The sequence below is a fragment of the Salminus brasiliensis genome, chromosome 3, assembly GCF_030463535.1.
Source record: "Salminus brasiliensis chromosome 3, fSalBra1.hap2, whole genome shotgun sequence".
NCBI classification, from domain to species: Eukaryota; Metazoa; Chordata; class Actinopteri; order Characiformes; family Bryconidae; genus Salminus; species Salminus brasiliensis.
In genome coordinates this window covers 7289497-7305230 of record NC_132880.1, presented here as the reverse complement: position 1 = coordinate 7305230, position 15734 = coordinate 7289497, and the positions used below count along the sequence as shown (strand labels likewise).

The following is a 15734-nucleotide window of genomic DNA, read 5'->3' as shown; positions in this document are numbered from 1 at the left end:
TTACACCAGGATCAACAGCATCTGATAATGCGGGGATTACTCTTCTACTGAGCAGCATTGCATTTTTGTTGACTGCAGGATATCGCCAAAGTACAGGCAGATTTTTCCTACATCATAAAACTGTTATAGGGCAGAAACGGCACCACAAAAGCCAAGCTAACTTCAAAACAAGCACTAAATTGCATTATTTTAGAACATAGTAGTGCATCTCAAAAAAATTATATGGTGAAAAGGTTCATTGTTGTTCTGAATTGAGTGAACAAACTGCAAACTTGTCATATTTTATATTTATTACACATTTTTATACATATTTTGGCATTTCTTTAGATCAGTAATGATTCCTAGCTCATGCATACAGAAGTTCAGTATCTCCAATTATTAGAATAGTCCATTTGGAGTAAATTACTATTCAAACAGTATAAATACTCTGTATGTCTTGTCTCGTTCAGCACACACACAACCATAATCATGGGGAAGACCGCTGACTTAACAGTTGTCCAGGAGAAGATCATTGACATCCTCAAGCCACAGAAGGTCAAAAGCCAGTATCATAGCATGTTAATGGAAAGTTGTCTGGAAGGAGGGGATTCTGGTAGGAAAAGGTGAAGGAGCAACAGGGACGGCTGCGGCCTTGAGAGGCTCGTCAAGAAGAGTCAGTTAAAGAACTTGGACGGAGGCTGGTCTCAGAGCATCAAGAGCCACCATATGCAGGCCTCTCCAGGAAAGGGACTACAGCTGATGCACTCCTAATATCAAACCACTCCTGCCTAGAGTCTGGAGGACGAGTGGAGAGGCAGATAGTCCAAGGCATTTCCGTAGTGTGATGCCATGTCATCTGCTGGTGATGGTCCACTGTGTTTTATCCAGTCCAAAGTCAACGCAGCCTGAAGTTGAGTGAACGGTCTCACGAGTGTTTTCTACTGTTTTCAGGCATATTTAGTAGACTGGCTCATTCAGATTTGCTTGGTTCTTTTAATTGAACTTAGTATGTTGCTACATTTCCAAATCCAGTGGGCTTGTTTTCTCCCACCCAGAGCGTGACTTCACCATTTAGTGAGCTCCCTCACCTTTCGGTGCCTGAATTTCAGTTGTTTCTGCGAACTGCAGCAATCCATACTTCTCTCTAACTTTCAGCAAAGCTCTGGATTCCTGCTGAATCTGTTGGACAGTCAGTCGCAGAAGAGCTCTTCCTTGTTTTTGGGTTAGCAGCATTCACACTGAGCGCTGACTCTGCCCATCAGTCGGTCCTTTTGAAGTGAAGTCACATGTCCACGCTCTATACTATAAATTACAAGTGCACTGTGGGAAATTCTACTGTACGATTTGGACACTCAGACAAAAATGACCCACATACTCAATAGTGCCTCAAAACAGCAATAGGGAGCAATTTTGCTCATGATTGCCCTGATGTGCCCTCCATGTTTTGGGTCTGTGGGAGAAGATGGAAACTGCTCTCAGAGACATTAGATATAGTAGCTGAGGCTTCTGTGGTGTTTTCTGTTCATATATGCTTCCTGAAGTTTTCCTTCCTAACTCCATGGCTGTTTTGACTGGAAGGGAAACTAAAGGGTGGTCTCTGATTCTTGCACAGAACTGGATCAGCTAGTAATTGAGTTGATTAACGGCGAACAGACAGGTTTGCAGACTGTCTGCAGCATTATGTACGAGGAGCTAGTCCTGTGGTGGTGATCCTGCAGAGCGTCGCTGCAGCTCTAATGAGATCCACCTGATTCCCCTTCTTTAGCCGCTCCTGAAGACTTCATCAAATCAGGTGTGTTACATTAGGAGTGGTAAAACTGCTCAGTAGTAGCTTTGTTTAAACTAGACATGAATAAACACTGCTGAAACGTCTTAGAAATGAAAAACATCTTAAATCTAGTTTGTGAATATATTTTTAGAGGTGGGGTCTACATATCAGGCAGCAAGTGAACAGTCAGTTCTTAAAGGTGATGCGTTGAAGCAGGACAAATAGACAAGCCTAAGAATCTGAGCCACCTTTCCAAACGCTCAGGCAGGTCTTGTGGGGTGTTCCCGGTATGCAGTGGTCAGTACCTAGCGGACATTCTCCAAGGAAGAAGAAGAACCGGTGAACCCAAAGCTTACTGATGCACATGGATCAGCTGCTAACGCCTTGGTGCCAGATACCAGGGGTCTTGTGGCAGTCATGCCCCGACACAACCTGCTCGACACTAGGCTGGTTGGTGTGATTTTGCAGTGATGGTGTAGTAATGCAGTTTGCTTCCATGCTGTTGGTCTGTAGAGTAGCACAGTGCGTTGGCTGTGGTCTAATCAAAATCACAGACTTTACCTTAGGTCTCACACGCAGTCTCTCCCACACACACAGACTCACACACACACACACACAGACTCACACACAGGTTTTGGATGATGAGTGTTTCAACCCGTTGGTCTCTCTTCCAGCCTCCAGCGCCGGGCTGACTTCACTTTCCTCCTGAATCCAGCTACTGTTGCTGCCACATCTTATGACTCCACTTACAGCCCTGCAGAGATATACAAAGCCAAACACATACACACACACACACTGGGATATGACTAAAAGTTGAATAGTGTTATTTCCATTATTAATAAAAGTGACATTATTACGTATTATGTATGTTATAACGGAAATGTATCTAACATAAGGGGGTTGTAGAGTGGCATGCAAACGCTTGGTCAAATGTTCTGTGAGTAGCTCAGCAAGTAAAAGATGACTTGATGGCATGAACTTGGAGACAAAACATTTATTTTTGAAGTTTGATACATTATTATATTATAACTATTATTATTAATATTATTAATTCATATTATATGAATATTAATATTATATATTTTTTACTTCATCTCTCAGCTGGACTTGTTTCCAAAATGCATCAGGTTTCTTTAGATGTTTCTTCTTCTGATGCTGAATTATGGTGAGAATTCAGGTATCGCTGCGCAGTAGAATAGTGCACCACCACTGATACAAACACCAGCATCAAAAACAACAACATCAACAAAAATGATAAGGATTTCTTTTTTTTTTTTACATAACATTATTATTATTTTTTATTATTATTATTATTTATTTTTTTTTTTTTGCAAATGTTGGATGCAATCAAATGAAGTTTATTGGTGTTGTGCTTTTTACAACTGCCATTGTCATAAAGCAGCTTTACAGAATCAATACTCAGAAAGAGGACCAGAGCCCCCCAGTGAGGAGGCCAAAGGCGACAGTGGCAAGGAAAAACTCCCTCAGAGCTGGAGGAAGAAACCTTGAAAGGAACCAAGACTCACAGGGGGACCCGACCCATCCTCCTCTGATCAGAACTATTTATGGATTATTGATAAACGTCACTTTACCAACACATAAGACTGTTCTACTGCTCAGGTGTGCAACATAATCATGATATAATCATGAAATAATCATGATCTAGTGTAACTAATATGATCACAGTAGTGATGGTAAGAGTGATGAGAGTAAAGCTTAAACAATCACAGTCCTCAGCTTCCATCCCTCTGTAACATTACTCACACTTCACACAACATACAGTGGAGGAAATAAGCATCCAGCTTCTTACTTATGGCTTTGTAGCCCATTCCAGCCTTGTGTAGCTCAACAATTTTGTCCCTGACGTCTTTAGACAGCTCTTTAGTCTTGCCCAGGGTGGCGGTTGGAGTGTCACTGAGTCTCTTGGCGGGTGGCCTTTTACACAGGTGATAATTTGGGACAGGTGTCTTTCATGCAGGTAACGACTTCACTGAGATTAGGGTGTGTCAGTGGTCTGTGGGAGCCAACATTAGTCATGGTTTTGAGGGGATCAAATACTTAGATCCCTCAATAAAAAGCAAATTATTATTTTTTTTAAATATTATTTCATTTTCTAGATTTTTTTTTATATTTCTCTCTCACTGTTAAAATGAAGCTACCATAAAAATCATAGACTTTATAGACAAACTTTCAAAATCAGTGGGGGATCAAATACTTATTTCCTCCACTGTAGGTACAGTCCTAGCTAGTGCGTGGGCACTGGACATGACTTAATTGGGGGTGTTGGAAGGTGCCACAAAGGGTTCCTTCAAATGAATTTTTCTTCGACTTCTGGCAGTTGGATGACAGAAAATAATAAGCATCTCCTTATTAGGAGAGCATGTCTTGTTTTTGGTGATTATGATAATTATCTCTCAGTAAGGACATGATTTATTAAGATTTTATTTATTGTGCTCGGCTCCAATACACATCTGTTATGGCAGATACACTTTCTGTGACCCTCCAGCTGAACCAGGCCACAGACCACATTTCCTTAATCCTCCCTTAAATACTCAGTCAGGATACCGAAGTTCTTCGACACGCTGTCAGCAGATTCATCAGGGTGGACACTCTGCGGTCTGCAACATCTGCCCAAATCCTATTATAAAAAAATATGGAGCCACAGAGTGCTTCAACAGCACGATCTGCAGAGGCAGCTTTGCTAGCAGATGTGGTCACGGATGTAAAGTCCATTACTCAGCAGTGGCCATTGCCATACATTTTTTTGGGTTTCCTTTTCTCAGGCCTTTCTCTCTCTTGAGATTTGAATCAAGTCATGGGTGTACAACCCTGTCAGGACCCCTCCATGCAGCCCCTGTAGTTACACCACTGCTTCAGTCTGCACCAGTAACGGCCTGACTGCTGCTTTGGTGCTGTAAATGCCACTTGCTAAGTACAGATACACATAGAGAGAGAGCCCCATTTTTCAGCCATTTAGCTAAATAGCCAACATGGGTGATACTAAATGACCCAGACAAGAAGAAGTCATTGTAGCAGTAAGGAAACAGAAATGAATAGAAAAATATATGCAATAATGATGAATTACAGCCAATATCCAACAACTATATTTACATATAGCTACATTTATATATACAAGAAAGAAAATCGTCTTTAATTTTCTGGATTAGCTGATGATTATTAATGATTTTTTATCATTAATTTATGACCATTTAAAAATCAGCATTTTAGTATCATAAAAATCACTTTGCATGAGAAGGAAATGCAATTTACATTTACAGATATGAACATTAATGGGTTAACACCCTTCCAACACTAGCTCTAAACATATGGGCGGGACAAGCAACACAAGAAATCACTGATTGGTCGTTGGAGGTACCAGGTTTCCGGATACACTGCTGCTGATTGGTCGAGCGCAAAATTGCTCTTTCGCTCAACTCGCAAAATTAATTTCTGCTCAAAATATTAAAGATTATTTTTAAATAAATCTTCAAAAAGGTTCGTATAAAGTCTCCAAATCTTAAAAATATATAGTATTAAAAAATATCAAATTAACCTGAATGGACTGACGGAGCACGACGGACCAATGACAGAGGAGCATCCACTGACAGACAGGACTCTTATCCAATCAAATCGCGAGAGATGAGCGGTGACCTACGAAAACAACACTGCCCGCGACTCACGCTGCCAAACAAACGCAGTCATTCATTTTCTACTGATTTATCGATTATCAACAGTTTTAATCGATAAGTTAAACTAGAAACAACATATTCTGCAGTTTATTCCCCTAAAACGATCCCACACAGCCTCCAGATTAGGTAACGGGCCAGGAAAGCCACCTTTGAGCTCTTGGCATGCACATCAGGTGATGCAACGTCAGCCAGGCCATCTTCTCTGCCCCGTCCGTCCACCTCATGGCGTCGTCAGCCTTCACAACGGCCTTTCTAGCAGTATGGCTGAGTGGCATCTACTCGGTCGTCTCTGAGGATCTTTCCTATGTCGCTGCAGTTTACGAGCATCAGGTGGTCCTGAACCCCAACCCCAGGGTTCCTGTGGGCAGGAGAGCTGCTCTGGAGCACATGGGAAAGAACCTGGGTGTGTTTGAGGAGCAGACTGCTTTGGCTGCGAAACAGGTGACAGCACACCCACCTAACTAACACACAGTAACTGATAGAAATCCTAGACTGAGGAGATGTCAGGAGATGTCATCTAGACTAAACCTAAACTCACTCATCAGGGGGCCCAAATCATAGTGTTTCCAGAGGACGCCATCCATGGATTCAACTACACCAGAGCATCCATAGCAAGTTACCTGGAGACAGTGCCTGACCCTGGACGCGTGGCCTGGAGTCCATGTGTGGATCCTGATAGATTCCCAAACACAGAGGTACTCGGGCAAAGCAAGTGTGCTCCTCAAAACACATCCAGCTTCTTTATGGGGGGAAAAAAAAACCACACACACACACACACACACACACACACACACCCCTACACACACACCATTCACTGATGATCTACTACTAACTATCCATCATAACACGCATATCATCATATTCGAGCACTGCTCAGGGACTCACATCGCCCTGTTTACGCTGCTGTGCACACCACACCACCCTTCATATCTATTGACTCCAGCTTCTATAGACACTATGAAGGTACACATGGTTTTTGAGTTCTTGCCCAGTTTTGCACTGTAAACTGATGTGCAACTAGGGTGCTGCCTTCAACCGTTCACTGAAAACTGCCTGAATTTCTGACGTTTTATGCAACAGTAATATTAATAATATTCACACATACTGACAGTTACTTCATACGCCTGTGACTGCAACTGAACTTAAAATGACTACATTGTACATTTAGATTTTGCAGATTTTTTTTACATTTAAAGACCAATTATCACTAATATTTATTTTGTTTATATATATATATATATATATATATATATATAGAGAGAGAGAGAGAGAGCTGCTGTCCATTGAAAAGCATGTATCCATTTTTTGTTTTCTCTATGGTTTGAACCCTGTAGCTGCTCTGTACAGTGTGTAAATCATTCTGGATAAATGGACCAATAGAAATACTCTAAATAACTTGGAATACAATATTTTTTACTTTGACTTCCATTGAATGTTAGGTTTTTTTTCTTTCTCCTGTAAAATCAGCATTTTAGAGATGCATGCTTTTCATTGGATAGTGATGAGATATATATATATATATTTGCTATTTGGTTTTATTACTATTTTAAATTTTCTTTTAATTATGTAATTGAAAGTAATAGTGTGTAAACCCTTATATAGCTACTTATATTGTTGTAATATATACTTGTGTTGTGTGTTATATATTTTATGGGTTACTGTACATTTCAACATATTTTCAGAAGTGTGGGAAAAACTGGGATATTTTTTGTGTGTAACCATAACTATGCTTATATCGTCGCTTTCAGGCAAAAACCTCAAATTGAGCAACTTTACAGGGGAAGGAAAAACTTCTTAACTTTTAATGGAAGTCAGTGTAAAAATATTAGAGTGTAAGTCATATTGGAGCGTTTCTATTGGTCCATTTATCATGAGAGAAAGTTTTTGAGGCACATTGGCATGTATAGTACGGACACACAAGCATGATAGAATCCCATTGATTTATAAGCCGGTATGTATTTTAAAGAGCTGATTTTTATATTTAGTCAAATTATTTAAAAAAATTACTGTAATTATGGTCTTAAGGGATTTCCTAGTGGCCATTCTGGTGTTCAGTATATAAAGGAAATGGCCAGACTTTCCCCTACCTTTAATGAAACCTGTGGCTGTTATTTTCTCAGGTGCTCCATCGTCTGAGCTGCATGGCTCGTAAGAATCGCATCTTTTTGGTGGCCAACATGCCCGATCGTCAGGTCTGCAATAGATCAGTGGACCCCCTCTGTCCACTTGATGGGCAGTACCAGTTCAACACGGACGTTGTTTTCAGTGACGATGGCACTGTCGTGGCCAGATACCATAAACAGAACCTGTATTTTGAGGCTGCCTTTGACACGCCACCTACGTGTGAGTATGTCACTTTCAGCACTCCGTTTGCCGGCCGCTTTGGCGTGTTCACCTGCTTCGACATACTGTTTCGGGAGCCGGCTGTGACCCTTGTGAAGGACATGGGCGTCAGGCAGCTGGTGTACCCGACGGCCTGGATGAATCAGCTCCCCCTGCTGGCCGCCGTGCAGTTCCAGCGCTCCTTCTCCTATTCGGCAGGAGTCACTTTGCTGGCTGCAAATGTACGAGCAGCAACTCTGGGCATGACGGGCAGCGGGATTTTCACTCCTTGGGAAGCTCTGTACCATCATGACATGGAAGGAGAGACTGGGAAACTGTTGGTCAGCAGAGTGCCTGTCCTGGATCCCTTGGTAGTGGGGAATAGCACAGGGACAGCTAGTCTGAGGATGGTGCCCTTCTCTGGACATTCCAAAGCAGAAGTCACAGAGAAAGACCCAGAGAAGGAAAAGGCTTGGCCTGCTGTTGGTTTCTCTCCAAGGCCGAGAGGATCGGAGCAAGGGTATTGTCCGAAGGAGGACTGCGGTAAAGGCCTTTCAAATGAGGAACCTACACCTTTCACCTCCATAATGATGTATGATAACTTCACCCTGTTGCCTCTCCAAGGCAGAGAGGGGAATCTCACAGTGTGTGATGGATCCTTCTGCTGCCACCTGCTATTCCGGAAAAGGAGCCTTTCTGAGGAAGAGCTTTATGCACTGGGGGCATTTGATGGGCTCCATGTGGTCCATGGGACGTACTACTTGGAGGTGTGTGCCTTGGTCAGATGCACAGGACTGGACAAGGCAAGCTGCGGAGGAGAGACGGAACTTGCTCAGACGGTGGTCGACTTCCATCTGGAAGGGACCTTCACCACCGAACATGTCTACGCTGGTGTTCTGGGCAACGGCATGAGCCTGGACCGGCCAGACCAATCTGGTTGGGACAGCAGTGGCCAATTCTACATGACCAGGACAGGAATGACCACTGGGCTGGTGACAGCGGTCCTGTATGGGAGGGTCTATGAGAAGGATGGTACTTTACTTTCTGAAGGGAATTGAAGGATCAGTTTGGCAGATAAGCTTAATAGTTTTATGTCTGGTGCCAGAAATGTGCTTCCTTTTTATTTGCACTTGAGCTGCGGGGCTAAGAGAGTTAAGGTGGGAGGAACGGTGGGAAGATCTACTGTTTGGGATGGATTTTTGAAGCTGGCCTACAGGCCTAGCTTTAGCATTAACTATCTGGCTTCCTCCTGAAGCACTTGTAGTTCTTCCAAAAGCTCCGGCCATCTCCAGAATACGTCGTCAGAAGGGAGTTTTCCTTTTCTGCTTTAAAGTTAAAGCAGTGCTGCTAATAAAAGTCAAATGTTAATGCATAATCTGCAGGAGCCTGAAGTTACTACCACCTTAAGCATGCAAAGTGAATCATTTTGGTCTGGGGACCAGAGCTTAACAGAAATATGGAATATTGCATTGTTGTTTTAAAGGGCCAGTTTAATAAACAGCTCCACCTTAATAGTTGGAGGTCAGTTCCAAAATGCACCATTCATTCATTCCCCAGATACAGTACCTGTACGCCACATGTGGGCTAGAGGGGTATAAAGCCCCCCCAGCATTGAACTGTGGAGCAGTGGAACTGTGTTCTCTGGAATGATGCATGGTGCTCCATCTAATATTTTTGGGATGAGTTGGGGGCGAGGTAGGGTGGGGATCATCCAACGTCCCTACCTCACTCACACTCTTGTTGCTGAATGCAATCAAACCTTTACAGCAGTGCTCCAAGGTCTAGCAGAAAACCTTTTCCGCTGGACAGTAGAGACGGTTTCATTTGCTCCAACAAAAGCAGGATAAACTCTGTTAAATACTTTTGCTTTAGGAAGAAACAGTGAATGGGCAGGTGTCTCAATACTTTTGTCCAGGCAGCGTACGTCCACTTATTCGGCCAACTGCAGTTTTGCGCCACCCACTCACGCTGAAATTTTACTGGAGTCACCGAGAACTGGACTTAATTTGCATATCGCTGTTGTGACGTTAAAGCATCATCTTTCATCTCCAAAATATCGACTTTACAGAAGAAGGAAAATATAAAAACAAACAAAAAAGTGATACAAGGTTTTTGCAGGACAGTAACGATACAGTATATCAGTAATAAAGGCACAATAACAAACAGTCTGTTTACGTCTAAATGGTGAAGGAGAGGTTAATAATAAACATTAAATAAACATTAATTACAGCAGTATGAAAATGTTTGTGCACCCCTGATAATCCCCCTTTATAAATTATTGGTTGTTCAGATCTGCAATTCCTGTTAAATGTATCATAAAGCAGAGGAACACAATGAAATTTATAGGATTTACAGAAAGTGTGCAATAATTATTGAAACAAAATTAGGCAGGTGCATAAATTTGGGCACCCTTGTCATTTTATTGATTTGAATACCTTTAGCACTGATTACTGGAACACATTTGTTTTGTAAGCTCATTGACCCTTGACCTACATACACAGATGAATCCAGTTATGAGAAGGAGGTTAAGGAGGCCAATTGCCTCCTCCAATTTTCTCCTCTTTGCATCTTCTCTAAAGAGTGGCAACATGGGAGCCTCAGAACAACTTACAAATGACCTGAAAACAAAGACTGTTCAACATCATGGTTACAAAAAGCTCCCTCAGAGATTTCAGCTGTCAGTTTCCACTGTGAGGAACATAGTGAGGAAATGGAAGACCACAGGCACAGTTCTAGTTAAGGCCCGAAGTGGCAGGCCAAGAAAAATCGCAGATAGGCAGAGGCGAAGGATGGTGAGAACAGTCATAGTCAACCCACAGACCAGCTCCAAAGACCTACAGCATCATCTTGCAGCAGATGGAGTCACTGTGCATCGTTCAGCTATTCTGTGCACTTTGCACAGGGAGAGTAATGCAAAAGAAGCCTTTTCTGCACACGTCACAAACAGAGTCGCTTGAGGTCTGCTGAAGCACATTTGGACAAGCCAGCTTCATATTAGAATAAGTGCTGAGGACCGATGAAACTCTGTGGTGTGATTTAAAGCGGGCTCTCCGTGCCCGGAAACCATCAAACCTGACTGAACTGGAGATGTTTTGTAAAGAAGAACAGTCCAAAATACCTTCAACCACAATCCAGACTCTCATTGGAAGCTATAGGAAGTGTTTAGAGGCCGTTATTTCTGCAAAAGGAGGATCTACTTAATATTGATGTAATTTTTCTGTTGGGGTGCCTGCATTTTTGCACCTGCCTAATTTTGTGTCAATAATTAATGCACACTTTCTGTAAATCCTATAAACTTCATTTCACTTCTCAAATATCACTGTGTTCGTCTGCTATATGATCTATTTGACTAAATTTGCAGATCCGAACAACCAATGATTTATTAAGAAAAATCATTAAAATTATCAGGGGTGCCCAAACCTTTTCATACCACTGCATGACTGTTTTAAATACGTAACCCCACATAGATATCATAATGTTGGACATAACTGGTCCTATCACAATGTGACCCCCCCCCCCCCCCCAAAAAAAAAAAAAACGAAAAAAAACCCCAAAAAAAATCCCCAAACAAACATAAACAAAAGTTTTATTTATGATTTATTAGTAACCATTTGAACGATGCACCAAGTGGCCAGGTCACAGCCCTGCCCTGGAGTTTCTTTGCACTCTTATATAAAAGGCAATTTTACTCTTAACACACACAAGCATTCACACTCACAGACACACACACAAACATATACACTCTCCTTTCTTCCGTTTTCGAGTTAAAGTATAACAAATGCTGTGATTCATTAAAGACCAGAGCTGAACAAGTACAAACCCTGTCGGCACCTTGATAGCTGGTCTCAGACTTGTATGTAAGAAATGTGTCACAAGGCCTTTTTTTTTTTTTTAAGAAAATCTTCACCGTTCCAAAAAAACACCTCTTCAATGAAATCATTCACTTCTGCAGCAACAGGGGACTGGAAAGTTGCACCTGACAGCACTGAACATTCACAGCAGTCCAAGTCTTGGTTGATCTTGTTTTGCAATAAATTAGCCATTAAAACACAAGAAAGAAAGGAGGAAAAAAATCCTAAATGAAGTCATGCCTTAAAAAAGAAGTGGTTGGGAAGGGGGAGGGGGTGTGGGCAGGTTGGTCCCTTTGGCTGGGTTCCACAGCCCTCCAGTTCTAACGTTCACGCTTCCACCTCTTCCTGCCAGAGACCGAAGGTTCTGGGAAGTGTAGTCCCACAGTAGTTATCATTGTACTTCTGTCCACCGCGGAGGCCACCGTTCCTCTTCTGCCAGCGATGGGGGAACGCACACAAAGAAAAGTCTGGATTTTAAAAGAGTGTGTTGAAAGAACGAACATCTTTAAAAACTCAGGATAACTGCGGAAACAGAAGCCAAAGACGGACTGCAGACTGTAGTGTATTAGGGCAACCACGTTCCTCTTTACTACCTCGGTCCTCTACTCCAGCTCCACCAGACAGGCTCCTGAGACATTGGCTGTACAGGCCTAAAAGGGAAACGAAACCCCACAAAACAGTGGGAGTCACCATCATCCCCCTAGTTCAGCAATAGCTTAAAGGAACATTCCACACTAAATCCATCCATTTTAATGTGTGATTCAGTACTATGGCGCAATCTCCTCCTCCAGTCGTCTCCAGGCACTCTGTAGCTGTACAAAACACAACAGTAGGGAGTTAGTGGCCGCTGGGCTCGCTGAGTCTGGGATTAAGGGGCGGTCATCCTTAGTAGAGTAAAAGAATCACACATTAAACTACAGATTCTGCGCAGAGCGCTCTCCTTTCACGGAGAGCGGCAAAGAGTCGGGGCCTCAGTAGGTCTCAGAATCAGAGTCGTTGAGTTCATCGTCAGGGACGATGAGGCCGTCCTCTCGGCCCAGGTTGTTGAAGCTGCAATAGGAGCCGTGCTCAGAGCGTAGCGCCGGTAAAGGGTCGAAGGTCACAGCCTTCGAAGGGCTGCAGTAGTGGTTTATGGCGCTGAAAGTGAGGCCTGGCATGGAGCCGGCACTGCCAGAAGACACGGGCATCATGGTGGCCAGGATTAGCGCCAGACAGTCGGCCACATCCTTGTTCGGGGCGCAGGCTAAGGCCGGGGTGTAACCTGTGGAACAAAAGTGGTGTTAGGTTGATCAAGTCCACAGCGTGTTCAAACATGCTGTGAAATTAAATCGTCAGGATATAAACATGTGGTATGATGTGAAGAGAGACATTCTAGAAAATTGGACAGTCAGAATCGTTTGTGGCAGTGCTAATAAACAAACTGACAAAGACCAAATGTTTGTGGAGACCCTTTCTAATGTACGCATTCAGTGGCTTTAAGTCGCACCCACTGCTGAGACAGATGTACAAATGCACACACAACGCTTGTCTAGTCCCTGTAGAGAAGTATTACCAATAGAATAAGACTCTCTGAAGCAGATAAACATCAACCTATTGCCAAGGTGTGGGCTAGAGGGGTATAAATCCCCCCAGATTTGAGCTGTGGAGTAGTGGAAGAACTGTGTTCTCTGGAATGATGGATGTTGACATCAATAATACTTTTGGGACGAGGTGAAATGCTGATCGTCGAACATCTTGCCAATACTCCTATCGCTGAATGCAACCAAAACCCTCACAGCAGTGCTCCAAAATCTAGTAGAAAGCCTTCTTTCCTGCACAGTAGAGACAGTTACTCCAACAAAAGCATCTATAATAATAATAATAATAATAATAATAATAATAATCTCTTTAATAGCCTTAATTTTGGAAGAAACAACGAATGAGCAGGTGTCCTAATACTTTTGTCCCTATGGACACTTGGAACGTTGATTCCATGCTGTTGGGACCAAATTCTGAGCGAACCATCAACGTTCCTCAGATGAAATTATGACCAGACTGTGTTTTTATCATTTTCAACTATTGATTTTTTTTATTGAGCCTGTGCTCACTGCAGCCTCAGCTTTCTGTTCTTGGCTGACAGAGGTAGAACAACGTGTAGCCGATCTGCGCTGAGGGTGCATGTGTTGTGTGTTTTTCAGATTTATCACCATTTTACAATCAACAACATATAAAAACTCTGATGCTGACTGGTTATTTTGGGTTACAAATAAAATGGCTATTTTGCATGGTGGAATGCAACTTCTGGCTCTTATCACCACTTATGTAAAACTGTCAGTCTGCAAGTTGGCATTTCACATCAAGCCATTCTGAAGGAATCTGCAGTGGAATTTTCCCCTAACCTATTACAATATGAATTTGACGAAAGCTGCTGTGTGTAGGTCCTCACCATTTTCATCCACAGCAAGCACACTAGCTCCTTTCCCCAGAAGCTCCTGCACCACCACTGTCAGCCCATTGCGAGCAGCAACATGCAGGGGCCTGGGAGACGGAAAAGACACGGATACTGATCAGCACATGAAAAAATTCCAAAGAACAAAGAGGGTCTTGTTTTAAACGTCTGGTTTAAAAGTGCAGTGTTTTGTGTCGACACGTACGTCTGTAGGGCTGCGTTTGTGGCGTTGATAAGGTTCCTGTCTGTGACCTTCTCCAGAATCAACAAGGCACTGGTTTCATGCCCCTGGGGTAGAAAATGGCAGTGAACATGAGGGATACACTGGGAGTAGTGTTATTTCAATGTCAATAAGAGAGGTTTGTGCATCCTGTACCTTGCTGCAGGCTAAATGCAGGGCCGTGTTCTTATTTGCATCCTGTAGCGTGAGGTCCGCCTTCGCTCTACTCACAAGTACTTCTGCATAAGAACAGAAGGTGATTTTCAGCATCAAAGCTGCCCGTTCATAAAGCACTGGCAGAACTGTTCCCCCCACTTAAATGAAGAATACACTGGTGTACTTTCATGTCTCAAGCTCATGTCACACTTAAAAGAGAAGGCGGCTGGTGGGTGTCTGTATCTTACCGACAGCATTGGTCTGGCCATTCTCAGCTGCCATCATCAGGGGCGTTTTGCCCAGTGCATCTATGGCGTTCACTTGGGCATTGTGCCCCAGCAGTAGCTGCAGGCACTCCACGTGGTCTGTGTAGGCTGCTGCATGTAGGGGCGTTCTAGTCCAAAATAGAGAAGAAAGCAGTCAATTCAGTTCTGTAATATGTACTAACAGTAATTCCAGTTTATGGAATCAATACAAATGATCCTAGAGAAATGCAGCTGAACCAGAAATGGTAAAATCAGCTTAAAGGTGCCATTGAATGGGAAAACTAATATGGAGCATTGAAGCAAAGACTGTAAAAAGCATAGAGGTGGTTCTATTTGCTTCCATTCTATAGAAAAGAAGCCAAAACTGTCTGCGCAGTCGAGGGGGGCCAGAGGTGGAGTCTTGCTCACCTACTCGTTTGGTAGAAAATTTAAAAAATTGTGCCGATATTCGCACAGGGAAAAGTAACTGTGATGGAAGAGAGTTTAGAGGTATGAAAATTTATGAAAAATGTCATCAGTGTAACATTTGGGGATAAGTAGAGCTACACATTATCCTGCAACCAGCCAGCTGCGGCGCTAGGCTTGTGGTTGCTTTATTTTTGACGCTGCACTGTCCATGGTTTCTAGAGATGTTGTGTTTTTGTGGGGAGTCCTCTTTTAAATGCAAGTCCCACTTAAGCAAAAGAGAGTGGTAAAACAGGCCAATTGCAACCAGTCTTGGCTCATTAATATTCATATCCCCAAATCTTTACATACATCAGCCCACGTTCTAACCCAGGCAATATTATCATGGACTTGCACAGACAAAACTTTAACAATTCGGAAGTGAAAAACAAAACTACAGCAATAGAGCAACATCCACAAAAAAGCTACTAGGGGTTCTGAAAATCCAGCAAATTTAGCTACTTGTTTTCAGTTTTCTGAGACAAGCTATCCAAATATGTGCATCATTAACACTGGTAAGCATGGAAATCACTGCCAGACTGCTAGGAAAAAGTTAAACTGCCTTTAATCATGGACTGTTGGGAAGCCCTGCCATCGGTTACTACATAAAC

At 42.8% G+C, this 15734-nt stretch overlaps 2 protein-coding genes across 3 annotated transcripts in view; one reads left to right on the top strand and one right to left on the bottom strand.

Annotated features, from left to right (window-relative positions):
• Positions 1–5650: 5650 nt before the first annotated feature.
• btd (biotinidase) lies at positions 5651–9308 on the top strand. Its single transcript, XM_072674609.1, is given in 3 exon segments — positions 5651–5877; positions 5937–6131; positions 7557–9308. Coding segments are annotated over 3 exon segments (1674 nt in total). The 5' UTR covers positions 5651–5658; the 3' UTR covers positions 8817–9308.
• A 2020-nt stretch (positions 9309–11328) lies between these two features.
• ankrd28a (ankyrin repeat domain 28a) overlaps positions 11329–15734 on the bottom strand; it is a 42024-nt gene continuing 37618 nt past the window's right edge. For both annotated transcript variants that reach the window (XM_072675345.1, XM_072675344.1), the window contains exons 24-28: positions 14662–14807; positions 14414–14496; positions 14243–14325; positions 14035–14126; positions 11329–12870 (exon numbers count right to left, since the gene is read on the bottom strand). In XM_072675345.1, the coding sequence (XP_072531446.1) occupies positions 12581–12870; positions 14035–14126; positions 14243–14325; positions 14414–14496; positions 14662–14807 (694 nt within the window). In that variant the 3' untranslated portion in view covers positions 11329–12580. The remainder of the gene's footprint in view (positions 12871–14034; positions 14127–14242; positions 14326–14413; positions 14497–14661; positions 14808–15734) is intronic.